This window comes from Carcharhinus amblyrhynchos, chromosome 22, assembly GCF_965287045.1.
Source record: "Carcharhinus amblyrhynchos chromosome 22, sCarAmb.v2.hapA, whole genome shotgun sequence".
Lineage (NCBI taxonomy): Eukaryota > Metazoa > Chordata > Chondrichthyes > Carcharhiniformes > Carcharhinidae > Carcharhinus > Carcharhinus amblyrhynchos.
Window position 1 is genome coordinate 11,111,333 of NC_137345.1, and position 19,896 is coordinate 11,131,228.

Consider the following 19,896-nt stretch of genomic DNA (forward strand, 5'->3'; position numbering starts at 1 on the left):
ATTATATACTTTGATTTGCAATAGCACCAGTTGTATCTTCCTCTCCAAGCCACTTCCCATCTTGACTTGGTATATAATCGCTATTCTTTCGTTGTTGCTGAGTCTGAAGCCTAACAGCACTGTGGATGCACCTACTGTACATGGGCTGCAGTGGTTCCAGAAGGTGCTCACCATTGGGCGCTAGTGGGTATAGGTAATGAACATTGGCCGAGCCTGCAACATATGGATCCCATGAAATAACAAAACGTTTTGACAAGTTGCTTCATGATGGGCTCCTTAATCAAATATAGGACCATGGGATGACTGGATGAATCCTGGGTTAGGTACAGAGATATGGCATTTATTACAAGAAATGATTCCATGTGGAGAGCAGTTACTCATGGGGGGATTGGTGATCGAGATGGCAAAGGAGAGTTACCTCTCCAGTGCTGATGATGTTGAGGAGAACTAAATTCCAGATGATACAAAACAGATGTTGGAAGATTGAGTAGGAAATATGTTATCAGCAAATCTAAATCTGAAGGAGAAATGGGCCCACATAGGACTAGTATAATTTAATAGATTGACAGACTAATATGGGTAGGGGGTCATATCAAACATGGGCAAACTGTGGAATTGCAAATTTAAGACTGTGGAATGAGAGGAAGAACTAGCATCATAAAATCCCTACAGTACAGCAGAAACCATTCAGCCCATCGAGTCTGCATCGAAGATGCTCTGACAGAGCATCTTCGCCAGAGCCTCTCCCTGCCATGTCCCTGGCTAATCCATCTAACCTACACACCTTGGGACAGTAAGGGACAATTTAGCATGGCCAATCCACCTAAACTGTATACCTTTGGACTGTGGGAGGAAATCAGAGCACCCAGACGAAACCCCTCCTCCGGGTCTCCTATTTGCTCTCACAGTCCAAAGATGTGCAGGTTAGGTGGATTGGCCATGCTAAATTATCCCTTAGTGTCAGGGGGATTAGCAGAGGAAATTAGATGAGGTTGCAGAGATAGATCTGAGTGGGATTGCTGTCAGTGCAGGCTTGATGGGCCGAATGCCCTCACTCTGCACTGTAAGGATTCTACAATTCTAGGAATGTGCACAATTTGCAACAGTATGTTTGTTTCTTAAACAAGAAGAACTCTTCACAATGCAGCTAATGAAACAACAACAGAACTTACTCCAAGTTATAAATCAAAGGGTTTAATAAAGAAACATCATTACTCCAAACTTGGGGTCACGCCCCGGGCCACTCCAAGCTTCCTACAATTCTACATAGTTCCTCATTTAAAGTGAAGCAGTTGGTCAGCTGAGTATTATGTCACTCTATGATTGGTTCCATGTTTTACTGGGTCAGCAGGCCCTTACATCTTGTTCTCAATGGTCACATTACATCTAATACAAATTTGTCACTGGTTAGTACATAGTACATTGATGAGTACGTGGGATTTAATGGGATTGGGAGTTGTAGATAGTTCTATGGCCTGGTAGGTATGGATATGATCGGTGCAGCTTGTGGGCCGAAGGGCCTGTTTATGCTGTAGTGTTCTATGTTCTATGTTCTACATTCTAACACTGTTTAGGTACATCTCATTGAAGGCATGGCATGGCGATACATTTCTCAACCAACCCAATTCCAGCTCCTTCTCTCCAACAACATAATGTTCACAAAAATAAAATGAAATTGGTATCGTGTCCAAACAACGCATTTTCATAGTTAACTGTAAAATCTCCAATCGTTTAATGATTTTTAATTATTTAAAATTAGCAAGTGGTCAAAATGCTCAAAGTCCAGCTCAATCCACTTGGGTGAAAGGGTACAAACCAAATGATGTTGGAATGTGTTAAATATTAATATCTCAAATATATGCCTGAAACGGATCTAAGAACCCATTTACGAATACGTTTTTATAAAGGGGTCAATTATCTTTCAACCATGGCCTTTGGAAAAGCTGCCAAGGACAGAGTTTATTTCCCATCCCCAATTCCCTTCGAGGTGGGGAGCTGCCTACTTGACCTGCTGCAATCCAAGTGGTGTAGGTACTACCATCGTGCTGTTAGGGGGGGAGTTCTAGAATTTCGACCCAGCGTCTGCAAAACAACAGTGATGGCTGGAGAGGAACTCGCGGAGAGTGGTGTCCCCATGCATTTGCTCCATTTGTGCTCCCAGCTGATAAGTAGCTATGACACACACTGCTGTCCGTGCGCTGCTAATAGAGCGAATGAATGCTTAAGATGGTAATAGCGGGCCACATGAGTAGGCTGTTTCTTCCTGGAAGGTGTTGAGTTTCCCGAGTTGCACTTATCAGGCAAGTGAAGAGTATTCCAGGACCCTCATGCCATACCTGTTGATGATGGAATTTAAGAAGGTTGGAGGTGGATTACTCATCGCAGAATTCCCCACCTTTACCTTGCTGTTGAAGCATACAAAGAGATCAAAGAACAGCCCCGCAGAGGAACAGACCCTTCGGCACACCAAGCCTGTGCTGATCACATTGTCCTATATAGACAACCCACCTGTATCCCTCTATTCCCTGCCTGTTCATGTATCTATCCAGATAAGTCTTAAATGTGGCTAATGTATCCGCCTCAACCACCTCACTTGGCAGTGCATTCCAGGCCCCCACCACCCTCTGTGTGAAAGACTTAACCAGCACATCGCCGCTGAACGTTTCCCCCCTTTACCATGAACTTATGCCCCCTTGTAACTGTCACTCCTGCCCTGGGAAGAAGTTTCCAACTGTTCATCCTATCTATACCCCTCATAATTTTATAAACTTCTATCAGGTCACCCCTCAGCCCCTGTCTTTCCAGGGAAAATAATTCCAGCTCATTTAATCTCTCCTCATAGCTAATACCCTCCGTGCCAGGCAACATCCTGGTAAATATTTTCTGCAGTGTCTCCAAAGCCTCCACGTCCTTCCGGTATGTATATGTCTGGTACAGTTAGACAAATGGTAACTCCCAGGATGTTAATGTTGAGGCAGTGTCATAGAACTGTCAGTGTGCATACTTTGTCTGATCACCTTTAGACAGCACCAAGCACAAACAATGTGTTTATTTCAGTTTGACAGGGAAGCAGAAGACACAGTCACTTATTCTGCCGTGAAGATTCAAACTTCCGATCAAGGAGGAGAAAATTCTATAATTTACGCCAATTTGAAGAACACAAAAACGCAAAGGCATGGCATCAATTCTTCAGAATCAGTGGAATATTCCACAGTGGTGTTTAGATCCTAGTGCAATTGCAATTCAAGTCCAAAACAGCACTCTATAAATATAGAGTCATAGGAGGTTTACAGCATAGAAATGGGCCATTCAAACCAAATTGTCCATGCCACCCAATTTTTACCATTAAGTTAGTCCCAATTGCCTGCATTTGGTCCATATCTCTCTATACCAATCTTACTCATGTAGCTGTCTAAAATGCTTTTTAAAAAACAAAATTGTACCCACCTCTACTCCTATCTCTGGCAGCTCATTCCAGACATTCACCACCCTCTGGGTGAAAAATTCCCCCTCTGGACCCTTTTGTCTCTCTCCCCTCTCACCTTAAATCCCCATGCCCTCTAGTTTTAGACTCCACTATCTTTGGGAAAAGATATTGACTATCTACCTCATCAGTGCCCCTCATTATTGTATAGACCTCTATAAGATCATCCCTAAGTCTCCTACGCTTCAGGGAAAAAAGGCCCAGTTTATCCAGCCTCTCATTACAAAAACCATCAATTCCTGGTAGTATCCTAGTAAATCTTTTTTGCACTCTTTCTAGTTCTATAATATGGTGACCAGAACTATACACATTTTTTCCAAGTGTGGCCTTATCAATGGCTTCAATAAGTCATCCCAACTCCTGTATTCAATGTTCTGACTAAAGAAACCAAGCAAGCCTTTTTCACCATTCTGTCCACCTGTGACTTCACTTTCAAGGAGCTATGAACATGCGTCCCTAGATCTCTTTGTTCTATAACTCTCCCCAGCACCCTGCCATTAACTGAGAAAATCCTGCCCTGGTTCGATCTTCCAAAATACATCACTGCACATTTATCTAAACTAAACTCCATCCGTCATTCATCAGCCCACTGGCCCAATTGATCAAAATCTTGTTGCAATCCTAGATAACCTTCTTCACTGTCCACTATGCCACCAATCTTGATGTCATCTGCAAACTTATTAACCATGCCTCCTAAATTCTCACCCAAATCATTAATATAAATAACAAATAACAGTGAACCCTGCACCGGTCCCCAAGCAACACCACTGATCACAGGCTCCAGTTTGAAAAACAACCCTCTAAAACCACCATTTGGATATTGAAACAAAATACCGCAGATCCCTTCAATCTGAAATATTCAGTAGACCTGGAAGCAGCAGTGGAGAGGAGAGGTTAACAGCTATAATTTTATATGACCTGGGAAGGGGCTGGCAGCTCGGGGGTCATGCAAAGTCAGGCGCCATGGCAGCAATGCCATGCCTGCTGTCGCTGGTATTCGACCAGCATCAGGGGAGGTGTCAGGTGGCCAACCTACCCTTAGTCCCCTCCCTCTGCTATTATTCTACCATTGGCAAGGGACACCCAGACCACCCAATGAGGCTGCCAGATTAAACATACTGGCCTTGTTCCAGCCTGACATGAGCATCCCTTCAGTGCGAACACCTTGTGTTGAATGGGGAGTATCCCGCTATCCCCAACACCCACCCTTGCCCCCTGATATTTCCCTCTCCCCCTTTCCTGAACCCAGTCCTCTTTTGGACCCTGCCTCCTGGCCATTCAATATCCCACCTTCTAAATCCGCATCCTCAAAGCCTCACCATTGGGACGGCCTACATTTGCCACGGCTCCTGATAGCCGGCTTGGACTGAGTTCTGAGAAGTGGCACTTGTCCCCAGATAGGGATAAAAGCGTCAACCTGATGCACTTAACAGCCCAAGAGCCGTAGACTCAGACTGGGAAAACACACTTCTCCCCATGAAGTTCCACCTGAAGTCTTTGGTCGCTGACTTTTCACCAGAATTTTCATGAAAACTGAACAAGGAACAGCTTTGCTTCCCAGTTACTGCCAAAACTTCCCCATATTCTGCTACTGTCACTTCTGTATTTCAGACATCTGAGCTGAGCCTAAGCCTACTTTGAAATCTTTGTTTGAATTCTTCGTGCTGTACTGGATAGCATTATGGAACTACCAAAGAACGGCCCAATAAGCTGATTTATTAGTCGCAAGTAAGACTTATGAAGTTACTTTGAAATTCCCCCAGTTGCCACACTCCAGCACCTGTTCAGGTCAATGCACCTAACCAGCATGTCTTTCGGACTGTGGGAGGAAACCCACGCAGACACGGGGAGGATGTGCAAACTCCACACAGACAGTGGCCCAAAGCCGGGAATCGAACCCGGGTCCCTGGCACTGTGAGGCAGCAGTGCTAACCACTGTGCTACCGTGCCGTCCACAGAGTTCCCTCATATGTGTCAAAGCAGCATTAGGTTGATGACTGCCTCGATAGCCCACCAGGATCAGCATATGGAGAGTTACAGTCTAAAACTCATGACTTTGCTGCAGAGAATGACATCTTTATCAGTTTGACTGCTCAAAATTCCCTCTCAATTATTACAAAAGCAGTTGTTTTTTTTCTCAATTTCTGGTGTGCTCTGTGATTCTATGCCTTGGGGCTGTGTGTAATCAAAGTATACAGCCATAAAACAACATTAAAATACAGAAATGCTGGCATTTACAATAATAAGACGCTTCCGCTTCAACACTGCAGCTAAGTTACCGTGAAAATCTCCTGGTCACCACACTCCAGCACCTGCTCGGATACATTGAGGGAGAATTTAGCATGGCCAATGCACCTAACTAGCACGTTTTTCAGGGTGTGGGAGGAAACCCTTGCAAGCTACCTGGAGAACGTGCAGACTCCACACAGACAGTGACCCAAGTCAGGAATCGAACCCAGGCCCCTGGTGCTGTGAGGCAACAGCGCTAATCACTGTGCCATGATGTGGATATGCCAGCGTTGGACTGGGGTAAAAACAGTAAAAAGTCTGACAACACCAGGTTTAAGTCCAACCGATTTTTACTTTTTAAACCGATTTAAATCACTGTGCCACCATAAGCACAATTGGCATATAAAATTTACGCTGGCTAGAGTCTAACGGATAAAAGAAACAGGTACTGCGTGCTGAGCAAGCTGAGGATTTCCATCTTCTCAAGAACTGCAGTATTTTGCTTTTGCATCTATTTGTTAGGACTCCATAGGAAAATTTTAAAATATCTTTTGGTTATGAATATCTTGATTAACAGTATTGTTTTGATGGATTGTACCTTGTGAAAATATTTTTGAATAAACTTTTTTTGATACTGTTTTGTCCTCGCTTGTTTTTATGCATGGTAGTGTTGCACTGAATTGGACAGATTGGGAAGATTGTCTAATTGGTTTCTCAAGTTAATCAAGGACTTTGGGAGCGGTTCCAATTCCAGCTAAGCCTTAAAGTTAAAAGTTTATTTATTAGTCATGAGTAAGGCTTACACTAACACTGCAGTGAAGTTACTGTGAAATTCCCCTAGTTGCCACAGTCCGGTGCCTGTTCAGGCCAATGCACCCAACCAGCACGTCTTTCAGGATGGGGGAGGAATCCGGAGCACCTGGAGGAAACCCATGCAGACGCAGGGAGAACATGCAAGATCCACACAGACAATGACCCAAGCCAGGAATCTAAACCTGGGTCCCTGGCACTGTGAAGCAGCAGCTCTAACCACTGTGCTACCGTGCCACCTCCTTCCTCCTATAAGTAAGCCTTCCTTCCGTAACAGAGGAGCAGGCTGAAAATAGCCAGCTGACAGTCTGTATCGTGACTTAGAGGAACCAACACCAGACAACTAAATATGTCAGAAGTGCACACCAGCTGTAGTAGGACCTCGTGATCTTTCCATCCCACAAGTGATAGTGAATATCTCTCAGAATCTATCCCCTACGGTTTTTCTAGTTCATGGCCTGCCCTTGCATTTTACTCTTTGGATAACTCTTCACTTTCCACAATTCGCTCTAAACATTCAGATGCTTGGTTTAAAATGACCTCACTATAAAAGAGGAAAATAAAATCTAAAATGAAGGCAGGCTTCTCATGGCCATATGACTGTCCTTCCTGTTTGTGCAATAGCCTTGAAATATAAACAGGATAATGATTCAATGATCAGAACCGCCTGACATTGTGTCAGAGCAGCAGGACATTGCTTTACAACTGATTTCCACAGCACCTCAGGACAGTACTTCTGTGTCATGGTCCCACAGTGGTTAGCATTGTTGCCTCAGGGCACCATGGTTCTTGATTCGGTTCCAACCTCGGGTGACCGGTTACACATTCTCCTCGTCCACGCGTTGATTTCTTCCGGTGCTCCAGTTTCCTCCCACAGTCCAAAGATGTGCATGTTAGGTGCATTGGCTATGCTAAGTTGTCCCTTTGCATCCAAAGAAGTGTAGGGTAGATGGATTAGCCATTCGTGGAGGGAAGGGTCTGGGTGGGATGCTCTTTTGGAGAGTTGGGTGCAGACTCAATGGGCCAAATGGCCTCTTGCTAAAGGAGATAGCAAGCTTTTCCCTACAGGGAGAAATAGAGAGCCTGCAAAATAGCCAACAATGCTGTACCAAAGTCACTGTTGGAATAATGTTTGCTTTTTATTTTGTTCGTACAAGCACAGCTCACACCGTTCTGGAGAGACTTTCACGGTTACGGTCGTGGAAATTTGCTGACATGGAATTTCACTTCACATACCACATGCTCACCGGCCAGAAAATATACAGATAATTATTGTTGCACCCCTCAATCACTAAAATGGATTTTAAAAACATTGCAAAACAGGGCAAACAAATTCTGAGCTCAGTAAGATTTGGATGAGGCCTTGATGTATGTGCTAGCTAGATGTTTATAAATATTATTGAGTGACAAATCTACTCTCTAAGGGAAGATAAATCTTTCACATCCATATAAATAAAGGAGGTAAGAATAAATTCTGCACACTGCCTTCATGGGAGGAAAATAGCAAAAATATGTTGTGTAAACAAACTGGCGATGACTTGAGGAGGAATTAACGTTCTCACTTGCTTTTTAAATTTGTCAACATTAAGTTAAAACAATAAGCCTGCACTTACGTCCCATGTAAAATCCCAAAGCACTTTATGACTAGTGTGAAGTGAATTATTGCTTCCCGTTGAATCCCCACAGTGCAGGAGGCCATTCGGCCCATCAAGTCTGCACCAACCACAATCTCACCCAGGCTCTATCCCCATAACCCCACACATGTACCCTAGTTAATCCTTCCAACCTGCATATCCCGGGAAACTAAGGAGCAATTTAGCATAGCTAATCCACCTAACCTGTACACCTTTCGGACTGTGGGAGGAAACCCACACAGACACGGGCGGAGAACGTGCAAACTCCGCACAGACAGACAGTGACCCAAACTGGGAATCAAACCCGGGTCCCTGGAGCTGTGAGGCAGCAGTGCTAACCACTGTGTCACCATGACACCCTTGCACCCTTCTGTACAAAAACAGTATTATAAATGTTAAACCTGCAGCTTTCAGGATCAATAGTTTCTAACTTTTTTCTAACCTGATGCCCACTCTGTTATTACCTTTATAAAGTTGCAGAAGCACCACACATTTCTGCTACAGTAGGTGAGCAGTGAACAGTGCACAGAGCAACAGGAAATCTGGTACTGTCAGAAAACACACTGGAACACAGGACACATCTGACCTTCGTAAGTGACAGAGCCATTAGCAAAATCTGCTGTCATCAATAAAGATTTGGGTGAGAAGGTTATCTTGAAACAGTGCCATGATCAAAGTTTAACAGGATACTTCCATAGTTTGATCTTCAGTCTCAGAACATTGAAGCCAGGGAGGTACAGTGGCTATCCTCAAGCGCCATGGACCCAGGTTTGATTCCCAGCTTGGATCACTGTCTTTGCAGACTCTGCACATTCTCCCTGTATCTGTGTGTGTTTCCTCTGGTTTCCCCCCACAGTCCAAAAGACGTGCTGATTAGATTGCACTGGCCATGCTAAATTCTCTCTGTGTACCTGAACAAGCGTCAAAAGTGTGGCGACTAGGGGATTTTCACAGTAATTTTGTTGCAGTGTGAACGTAAGCCTATTTGTGACTGATAAGCTTTACTTTACAAGTCAGACAAAACACGACAAATGGAAAAACACAATTTCACTTTTTGGATGGGTGAAAAAGACAACTGCCCACGAAACAATGATTGTTTAGGAGACCTTTATTAAGGTTAATGACATTTTTCATCTACTACTCTTCATAGTACAGCAATGAAAAAGGTTGTATGCAATAGAAAATTATCAAATAATATGTAGAGCAATATGTATTCTCTACTTTGAATATATCAAGTATTTCTTTAATTTGCTGAAATTGAGTAAGACTCTACATTGTTGGTTCACCCAGCGGCGTTTTAGGTTTTTCAAGCAATTGTCTTATCCTCTGAGAAATCAAACTGAAAACAGTGAGTAATACCAGTTAAGGAACTACACTACTGCTTTTTAATTCTCTTTAAATGCAATACCCAGTTCAGATGGCAGCAATGACTTGGACAGAGGTTACATTATACTACAGCGACAATATGTTTCTGTTACAATTGTTGTCATTATGGAAAACCACAGCAATTAAATCCACCCATGGCAGTGTTGTTTCCCCATCCACACCTCCTTTTGTCTTCAGTGACTGTGTTTTATATTCAACCAAAATACAACATATATATATTACAGTCTAAACTTTTCAGAGAAGTTTTGGTCACTAAGTTCACAGTTAACTTCTAAAAACCTGGAGAATTGTTAATAGGACTCTGTACTAGTGCTGGTACTAAAAGATTTCTTGCACAAGCCATAAGGGTTGCGTAATTCATACGCATTACATGTGGTAATGAAACATAAATCTTTTGTCACAAATTAAATTCACCCACATAAATAGGCTGCGAACAGCAAATTAAGTAAGAAGTCTCACAACACCAGGTTAAAGTCCAATAGGTTTATTTGGAATCATTAGCTTTTGGAGCGCTGTTCCTTCATCAGCTGGGGAGGAGCAGCACTCCTTTTGGAATCACAAGTTTTCAGACCGCTGTCCCTTCTCACCTGATGAAGGAGCAGCACTCCAAAAGTTCGTGATTCCAAATATACCTGTTGGACTTTAATCTGGTGTTGTGAGGTTGCTTACAGCGCCCACCCCAGTCCAATGCCGGCACCTCCACATCATAGCAAATTAAGTGAGTTAGCTGCCCATTTATTATTAAATCCATTACCATTTAAATCAGAAAGGAAAAAAAAGTTTCAATGTGAAGAATGTACAATACTTCAAAGAGTAGAGATTTTATGAAAGTTAGTTTCTAGGAATTGCCTTAACTATATCCATTTTTTGCTTCTATGAAAGGAAGAGCCAGGAGACAAAAATCAAATTATTTGATCAGGAGCTTGTGGGAAGAAACTATAATTCAAAAAATTCTGAACCTTTTAGTTAATAAATGGCTGCAGTAAACCACATGGTTGGAGCGTACAGCAAGATTTTTTACAAACCCAGCATTATCTTTTGTTACTGTTTTAGTAATACAAGGGTGATGACTCCAGAAGCAGCTATGTTGGATGGATAACAAAGCAAGTATCAAGTCTTTTTTAATGTTATCAGAATGCTGTAGAATATGCAAGACCAATGGATTTCTTTATCCAATTTTTATATTTCCTTATTAATAAGTCTCCAATACGATTTGATGTACCAGAAACAGAAACACGAAAACCAATTCAGTTCCCCACCTCTGCTGGCTTTATGAGCACATCTGACTGTAATACATTAATGATGCTTAATAGGAAATGGTAATTCTACAGATCTCAAAGTCCAAAAAACTGATTTCTCCCAACTCTTAATATTTTAGCCCATCTTCCATAACTAAGTATTTAACCTGGATTTTCACTGAACTACTAATTGATAGGGAGTGTATAATTTAGCTGCTCGTAGTCAGTGTTGATGATTTTCCCAAAAAATACATGATAAGAGAATCAACTACCCTGAATACCCACAAATATATACTCAAGTGGAAATCCTTCCTGTTCTTAATCTTGATTATAATTATTTCTAAAAATTCTTAACTTTCAATTAAAGTTAGTTCGTCAAGTTCCGCAAACATTCATTCATTGGGATTCTCTACTCCAGAGGGCTGTGGAAGACCAAGATCAATAGACACTTTGACACTAAGGGAACTAAGGGATTTCAGGAATCAATACTGAATTGCAGCCATGATGTTATTGATGGAGGAGATCCCCAAGATGTGGCTTGGAGTACTCCTGTTCTTATTTCTTAGGTTCCTGCTGTACGTGAGTGGACAAAACCCAATGCAGTCAATGTTCATTGAGTTATCATCACACTTGCTTAGGAAGAGTTTAGGTGTCAGGAGGCCAGAAGAGGTGGACAGGGTGGGGAGTAGGTATGGCTGAAAGGATGTTCCACGTGTGCACCAGTAAAACTAAAGCCTACACAAAATCTTCATCACTTAAAACACTATCAAGGTGGATTCCTATGCTACAGATTGTACCTGCTGCAGAGAATTATTCTGGCACATGTCACTTCAATGCATTGCCTCCCATGGTGCCATCAAGCTGTCCTTGGGAAGGGACTGACTTAATTCATTTGCAAATACCTTCAGGAAAATATCCTTTAGTTAGGGCTGGGGACACTGAAGAACAAATTGTTTATCATTTTCCTGGTTCCTGCTTTAGTTCTACATCACATAATTACGCTGAAGCTGGGGAAAATAAAATCACAAACACAAGAAAACAATACCCTATTTCGTAAAGCATGAACGAATTTTAATACAATCTGCCATCTTGGATCTATGAAGAAAAGTACCAATTATCTCGAAGGAAGATTTTAACAGTACTTGAGAAGGCAGCTGGAAATCCTATCAGTCCTCAAAGTGAAACTGTGCCTGTCTGCTGGCTCAAATATATGGATGGATATAAATGGAACACATTTCTTTCTCAGTTGAATAGATTATTGAAAAGCAGTCTTCTAAGAATCGTGTGATTCAGACTCTCATTATAGTGCACGGTGGCACACTGGTTAGCACTGCTGCCTCTCAGCACCATGGACCTGGGTTCAATTTCCAGCTTGGATCACTGTGCAGAGTCTCTATGCAGGTCTCCTTTTGGGTGCTCTGATTTCCTCCCACAGTCTGAAAGACGTGCTGGTTAGGTGCATTGGCTATGCTAAACTTTCACTCAGTGTACCCACACAGACATCTGAGTCGGGTGACTAGGAGATTTTCACAGTAACTTCATTGCAGTGTTAATGCAAGCTTACTTGTGACACTAATAAATTAAATTTTATCCACAAAGCATACCCTTTTATGAACAAGGACTGACTTTTGGGCAAGGTTTGATGGATGCTGGGTTGCAGAGAGGATATTCAATGAGAATACCGCCTTGCTGTCTCTGAGCACTATTTGTACACAGTCACAGTTGGGCTGGTCGGAAATCCTGGAGTTTTCCTGCCTTTCCTCTGCCACATTCTTGGCGAGGGGAACTTCCTGCACCAGATTTGCAATGTTGCCCTCCTGCTAATGCTGTCACCATTTACAACCCCTTTTGATCTGTCTTTTGTTTATCACCTAATTTTACTTTTTGCCATTCATCGCTTTCACTATTTACTTACTCTTGCCCCTCTACCCCATCAGTGTTCTTTCCTTATTTTTCCTTCTTCTGCCCTCTGCACAGCCAGCACGGTGGCACAGTGGTTAGCACTGCTGCCTTACTGTGCCAAGGACCTGGGTTGGATTCCCGGCTTGGCTCACTGTCTGTGTGGAGTTTGCACATTCTCCGTGTCTGCGTGGTTTTGCTCCGGTTTTCTCCCACAGTCTGAAAGATGTGCTGGTTAGGGTGCATTGATCTGAACAGGGACCGAAGTGTGGCAACTAAGGGAATTTCACAGTAACTTCATTACAGTGTTAATGAAAACCTTACTTGTGGCTAATAAATAAACTTTAACTTCACTTGCTTAAGAAAATTATCTTTAACACTATCCCACTGTAATGACGTTATCAAGACAAACTCTGTTTATCGCTTCCAGAGATGCTAAGCATTTGCAGTTTTTGTAGACATTATTTTCTGCTTTTATTCTATTTTTACGTCAGCAAAAATGCAAGTTCTAGAACTTGAAGTCCTTAAGTTCGTGAAATTAAACATGAATTTTCACATTTACCAAGATACAAGGCACAAACTCTACAGAGCCACAGAACAAGCAGCAGCTACCCAAGCTCATTTGCACCAGCCATACTGTAAACATAAATATAGCTAAACCCTTTTAATGCCAATACTCTGCCTGTTAAAAGTGATCTGGATTGTGATGGAATGCCCTGTTAAAAAAGATCTACCAGAATTTCCATTTCTATATGGAGCAGTGAAACTTAAGGAGCCGATGTACCTGTCAATTTTCTCTCCTTTCCTTATTTATTCCGGATGTCATAGCAATTTTGTGAGGAAAACACATTATAGGCAAAGCAGGTCCACTTATCTCTCCTATGTGTTAACATTGTTATGCACACTGCACATTTTCAGTCTTACGCTACCAGCATTCATCAAATGTTAAACCTCACTGGGCAGAGGTTTAGTTACCAGCTATTCAGATGGCACTTCTGGAGTTACATAGCTGAAGCTGGTATTGATGTGGGATTTCAAATGGGCTCATCAGATAGCCCCACAGATATAGCATGTATAGATCAGAAATCTAGAGTTTGGAAGCAATTACGCCTTTGTAGCAGTTGGATTATCAATCTCATATCTCTCCTTGGTGGGGAGAGGATTGGCACAGTGGTTAGCACTGCTGCCTCACAGCACCAGGGGCCCGGGTTTAATTCCGGCCACGGGTGACTGTGTGTATGGAGTTTGCACATTCTCCCCTGTCTGCGCAGGTTTCCTCCGGGTGCTCTGGTTTCCTCCCACACTTCAAAGATGTGCGGGTTAGGTTGATTGGCCATGCTTAATTGACCCTATTGTCAGGGGGTTACGAGGGTAAATACATGGGGTTACGGGAATAGGACCTGGGTGGGATTGTTATCAGTGCAGGCTCGATGGGTCAAATGGTCTCCTTCTGCACTGTAGGGATTCTATGATTGACAGAGGAAGAGATTGGTTAGACCTGTTAAATTAATGGAAGTTGGAGCTACAGTACTCGCTCAGTTCACATCACTATGGTCAAGAGTTCCCAAGTTAAAACCAAGGCTGGTCCACTAAGGTTTCCTACTTGACTGCCCAGGGCAACACACATCAGACTTCTCAGCAACTGTTCTCTCATCACTGGCAGCAAGATGATGCATTACTGTTAAGACTTCTCTTGGTTTTCCCTACCCTCATGATGCAGCGCTCAAAAAACAAAATGCACTGCTTAGCAAGATCCAACAATCCTCTTGCCACCAAGGAGAGATACAAGATGGATATCCAATTGCTAAAGGCGTAATTGATTCCAAATTTTAGATTCCTGATCTAGCAATTAGCTTGGCTGCCATTTCAGAATGGCATCAAACAACCCATCTGCTCTGGTGGTGGTGTCTACATTTACTGTGCGTGTGCGCACACAGCAAGGAGGGAATTCTAGGAAAACTAAACACAGTAGTTACAGAAAACAGGATGGCCAGAACACTATTGGAATGATTGGGTCAAACCTTTTAGGAAAGGCAAAGCAAATTTATTCAAATGCATTCAGAAAGGGGACCAGATCAATGCCCAGCCTGGTGTGAGAAATGGAAGTACTGATTTTTTTTTTAAACACAGCAAGTTGCTCTTGATCTAAAACATACTGCCCAAAATGAAAGCGGATTCAATAGTAGCTCTCAAAAGCAAATTGCTAAATACTTAAAAAGGCAACTTTTGAAGGGCAGTGGGGAGCGAGTGAGGGACGGCGGGAGTAATTGGATAAAACTTTCCAGTGGGCTAGTACAGGTAGGATGGTCTGAGTGGCCTCTCTCCCCAGTACGATCTATGATTCCACGAAGTCTGCATCTCAGATCAAACCAAGTTAGGTTTTTTTTTCAAACCGGCACTGCTCCGAACTGAGGCATGAGCAGTTTTGAAAATACCGCGAGGAAGATTTTTATTTCCCCTTCTTTCCTAGTTAACAATCTAACTTCAGACAAACGAACACAAGGGGTGGGATTTTCCGGCTGCACTTACTCCACCACCAGAAAATCCCACCCAAGCTCAACAGAATTTTGCAAGGTCCACCCTCTCCCCTCACCCCAGCTAAATCCCCATGGCGGGCGTGTTGGGGAAATTCCACCCAAGGTGCCAGGGATTCAGAGTTCTAATACTTCTATAAAATGAACAAAATCATTCTCACCCGGGTGAATTCCCAGAAGACAACACAGAAGCAATGTTTGATTGAAAAATCCTTCATGTTTCTACAATGAATTTTGAATTCTTTATTAGTTTTTCTTTAAAATATATCTTTTTCCATGTTAACTGGAGTTGAAGTATTTTCTGGTCCCACTGTTGAGTGTACAACCTCAGAAGGCTCAAATGGCATAGAACCCACAGTATTAATACAGGTCACCAGCAGAATCCAGTGCTTGTCCATGGTCCACAAAAAGCATTCGCAAAACAAGAGGCCCTATCACAGGAAAATACATAATCGCGGAAATGTTGTGTTTGTATACAGCAAGTATCTGTGGAACAGGAAGTCACCGAGACACAACCAGAGGTTCGTGCATGTCACCATAAACTCCATTTGGCACAATCTTATTACAAACTGTCTCTAATATGATTCTGTCAAAACCGTCTAGGATTAGAATACTGACACCTTAAAATTACTTTCCCTGTTAAACCAGCTTCGAAATTTCCTCGCCTGATTGATAATGATTTGTTTGCGTCCTGAAGTGTAACATCGAGTGGCGTCAACGTATTATAAAGCTCGTAAGTAAGGCTAGCATTGCATGAAAGAGAGGAGAACTCAAATTCTGCATGAACAAAGCCATTCACATTTTTTTTGTTTCTGGCTACACAGTGATATTTACAACTGTTTTAGTACTGAATCAGGTTAGTTTAAAAGTTGATACTCGTCACGTATTACAGTCAGCACTGATTCCTGAAAAGACACGGGTATCAATAAAACTGTACTGGCAACGACCAAATCGAGTTCGATTGCCACCAATGAAAGGTTCTTTTTTAAAAAAAGACATGTAGTTAAAACAACAAAATCCTTTGGAACATTTTGAACTGAGCTTAAAGCTCAGACCTCGGACTAAAACAAAACAGGAAACGACAAAGCGAACAAATAAAGATCATTTCTTTTAAATTATTACAGTACTACTTGTTTTCACGTCAATCATATACAGGCTCAAGTGATTTCACGGAGACTGTGCAGCCACAGTAATAATGTGACAGTTACATCTCCCGGCAGTAAATTAGAAAATCAAAACACTCATTTATAATTGGAGTATAGAAAAAGAATATGCAAGCAAAAGACCAGGCTGTTAAAGGAATAAGATGCCTAGGAGTGCAGAAATGCTCTTCAAATACATTTAGTGAGCATTTAAACTGCTAGGCTGGCTTCTACTATACATTCTTCTAGAGGTTTCAGACAACTTGGTCCTTCTTTCAGTCATTTTGGTTCTGCTCCAGCTAATACCTGCAAGGGGGGAAAAAAATGCTCCGTGTAAAGAAGAGATTGCTTAACTGTTCTATTAATGGTTTGACCTGTTTGCGTTAACAGTTTAAGAACAGTTTCCTCCTTGAAGGACTAATAGTTGTTCATACTACCCCACTCTTTACAAAGAAGGTTATTCCACTTAACTAGTCTAAACAATGATTTTCGTTACTACAATCAATGGAACATTGACCAAACTATTAATGAGGGTGGCTCAGTGGTTAGCATTGCTGCCTCACAGCAGCAGGGATCCGGGTTCAATTCTGGCCTTGGACGGCTATGTGGAGTTTGGTATGCTCTCCCTGTGCCTGTGTGGGTTTCCTCGGGTCACCTCCCGCACATCAAAGATGTGCAGGTTAGTTGCATTGGCTATGCTAAATTGCCCCTTAGTGTCCCAAGATATGTAGGTTAAAGGAGATTGTTGGGTAAACATGTGGGGTTATGGGGATAAGGCCTGGTGTGAGATATTCTGTCAGTGAATCAGTGCAGACTCAATGGGCCCAATGGCCTCCTTCTGTACTGTAGGACTCTATGATAAAATACACAGGCTGTGTTTGTATATGAATAATCTACGTAGTAACGTAGGGCAATTGAAACACAACACAGAGGGATGATCAGCACCAAGACAGTTGCTTCTGTTCAAATGTAATGCTCTTCAACAGGTAATTTCACAATAATTTATAAGTTAAAGTGAATGGCCCTGCATTTTGTGTGTTCACTTTTGCACAGAAGGCTGATTGTACACTGTAACTCCATGTTTCTGTCAGTTTATTTATTTGATATTTGCGTTAACACTTCCCACCCTCTGCAGTAGGATTCCCACTTGATGAGGTGTTCAAGTATGAGGAGAATCTGGGCATTAGGTTTCGTTGTAGACTTGGTATGAGTTACCAAATCAGCCAGTTAAAGTTCTTCCGTTCAGGATTTCTGATCAACACCAATGGCTTCGGATCCTAAATTGTGAATTTGGCCAATATAAAAACAAATTACTGTGGATGCTGGAATCTCTGTGGATTTAGCCATTGACATTGTGAAGGACGGAGGTATTTGAAGGGAAGGGTCTCATTAAGAGCGCGCGCGTGTGTGTTTGTGTGTGTGTGTTGAGCTCCCTCTGGTGGTAAAGGCAGCAAATGTGAGGCTGACTGCCTGGACTTCTGCCAATTATGTAGCACCGCGCACTGGAAATCAGTCACAGTAACAATGAAAGATTCATACTCACAAAGATACAAATAGTTCAATGCTCTTGCAATGCAAGAATTCTGGGCTCGGGGAAACTTAGCTTTAAGTTAATACCATTAAGACAAACTTTGTATACTGCATCTTAAAGAATTCCATTGAATACATACACTGATGTTAGGGTCCATTATAAAGACGTTTACCTGTAGTAATTGGGTTTGAAGGGTCCATTTTTGTTTAGGCCAAGATACTTTGCCTGATCATCTGTCAATTCTGTCAAGTGGGCATCAAAGGTTGGCAGATGCAAACTGGCAACGTATTCATCTGTGAGGAGACAAGATTTATTTACAAGCAGATACAGGAAGTGATGAGTAAAAGACTTCAAGTGACTTTGGGGACTCAGACAATTGTGTTTCCTAGTTGTTGATTGAGATACTTATCAGGGAAACATAAATCTGTGAAGCTTTCAACAGAATTTTAACTCATTAGTGCCACAGTAACAGTATAAAATGCATAGTTATTAGTAATTATTGGGGTGGTATGGCAGCATAGCGGTTAGCACTGCTGCCTCACAACACCAGGGACCCAGATTCGATTCCCCAGCTTGGGTCACTGTTTGCATAGAGTCTGCATGTTCTCCCCGTGTCTGCATGGGTTTCCTCTGGATGCTCTGGTTTCCTTCCAGTCTGAAAGATGTGCTGGTTAGATGCAGTGACCCAAACAGGTGCCAGAGTGTGAAGACTAGGGAAATTTCACAGTAACTTCACTGCAATTTTAATGTAAGCCTTACTTGTGGCTAATAAATAAATTTTAACATTTTTATAATTGCAGTCTTCCCATTTCTTTTCTACCCAAGATGCAGTTCTACAAATGGCAAACACAATACTACGTACCCATCTTTTTAGGCAGAAGGTACACATCCTGTTTGTAGCGCCCCTCAGGAGCATTGTAGAGCTCTATCAGAGCCAGCGCCTGCACAGAAATCAGAATAGATTTGTACGTGATAAACAGGATTGATATAAAAGCCAGCTCACCTGGGGATTTCACTTTTGTAAAACACTGTTTATATTTTAAAAGCAAAATGTTGTAGATGCTGGAACCTGAAACAGAAACCAAAAATGCTGGAAAATCTCAGCGGTTCTGACAGGTTCTGTGAAGAGAGAATAGAGCCAACGTTTTGAGTTAATGATGACTTTTCGTTAGAGCTCTGATGACGAGTAATCCAGAATCGAAACATTGGCTCTCTTCTCTCTTCACAGATGCTCTCAGATCTGCTGATATTTTTTCAGCATTTTCTTTAAATTTTGCTGATTCTATTTCATCATTGTCCATTTAACAAATGTCGCGCCTTGGTCATTGAAACATGGGTGCACTGGGTCTTGTGGCAAAGAGACCAGAGATCTGCTAGTTCTGACTGATTTATTATTGTCACAAGTATTAGTGTACAGTGAAAAATATTGTTTCTTGCATGCTATACAGATAAAGCATACTGTTCATAGAGAAGGAAATGAGAGTGTGCAGAATGTAGTGTTAATAGTCATAGCTAGGGCACAGGGAAAGATCAACTTAATGCAAGATAAGTCCATTCAAAAGTCTGACAGCAGCAGGGAAAAAGCTGTTCTTGAGTTGGTTGGTACATGACCTCAGACTTTTGTATCTTTTTCTGACGGAAGAAGATGAAAGACAGAATGTACATGGTGCATTAGGTCCTTAAATTATGCTGACTGCTTTGCTGAGGCAGCGGGAAGTGTAGATAGAGTCAACAGATGAGAGGCTGGTTTGTGTGATGGATTGGGCTACATTCACGGCCTTCTGTTGTTATTTGTGGCCTTGGGCAGGGCAGGAGCCATACCAAACTGTGATACAACCAGAAAGAATGCTTTCTATGGTGCATCTGTAAAAGTTAGTGAGAGTCGTAGCTGACATGCCAAATTTCCTTTGTCTTCTGAGAAAGTAGAGGCGTCGGTGGGCTTCCTTAACTATAGTATTGGCATGGGGGGGAACCAGGACAAGTTATTGGTGATCTGGACACCTAAAAAC

General features: G+C 42.2%; 1 protein-coding gene across 3 annotated transcripts in view; it reads right to left on the reverse strand.

The window, feature by feature from the left end:
- Nucleotides 1–9,247: 9,247 nt before the first annotated feature.
- Nucleotides 9,248–19,896, reverse strand: part of LOC145356884 (S-adenosylhomocysteine hydrolase-like protein 1) — a 101,666-nt gene continuing 91,017 nt past the window's right edge. For 2 of the 3 annotated variants that reach the window (XM_080209855.1, XM_080209857.1), the window contains exons 15-17: nucleotides 18,750–18,828; nucleotides 18,060–18,180; nucleotides 9,248–16,662 (exon numbers count right to left, since the gene is read on the reverse strand). In XM_080209855.1, coding sequence (XP_080065981.1) covers nucleotides 16,656–16,662; nucleotides 18,060–18,180; nucleotides 18,750–18,828 — 207 coding nt within the window. In that variant the 3' untranslated portion in view covers nucleotides 9,248–16,655. Of the gene's footprint in view, nucleotides 16,663–18,055; nucleotides 18,181–18,749; nucleotides 18,829–19,896 lie in introns of those variants that run through there. The other variant, XM_080209856.1, reaches the window with a different exon arrangement.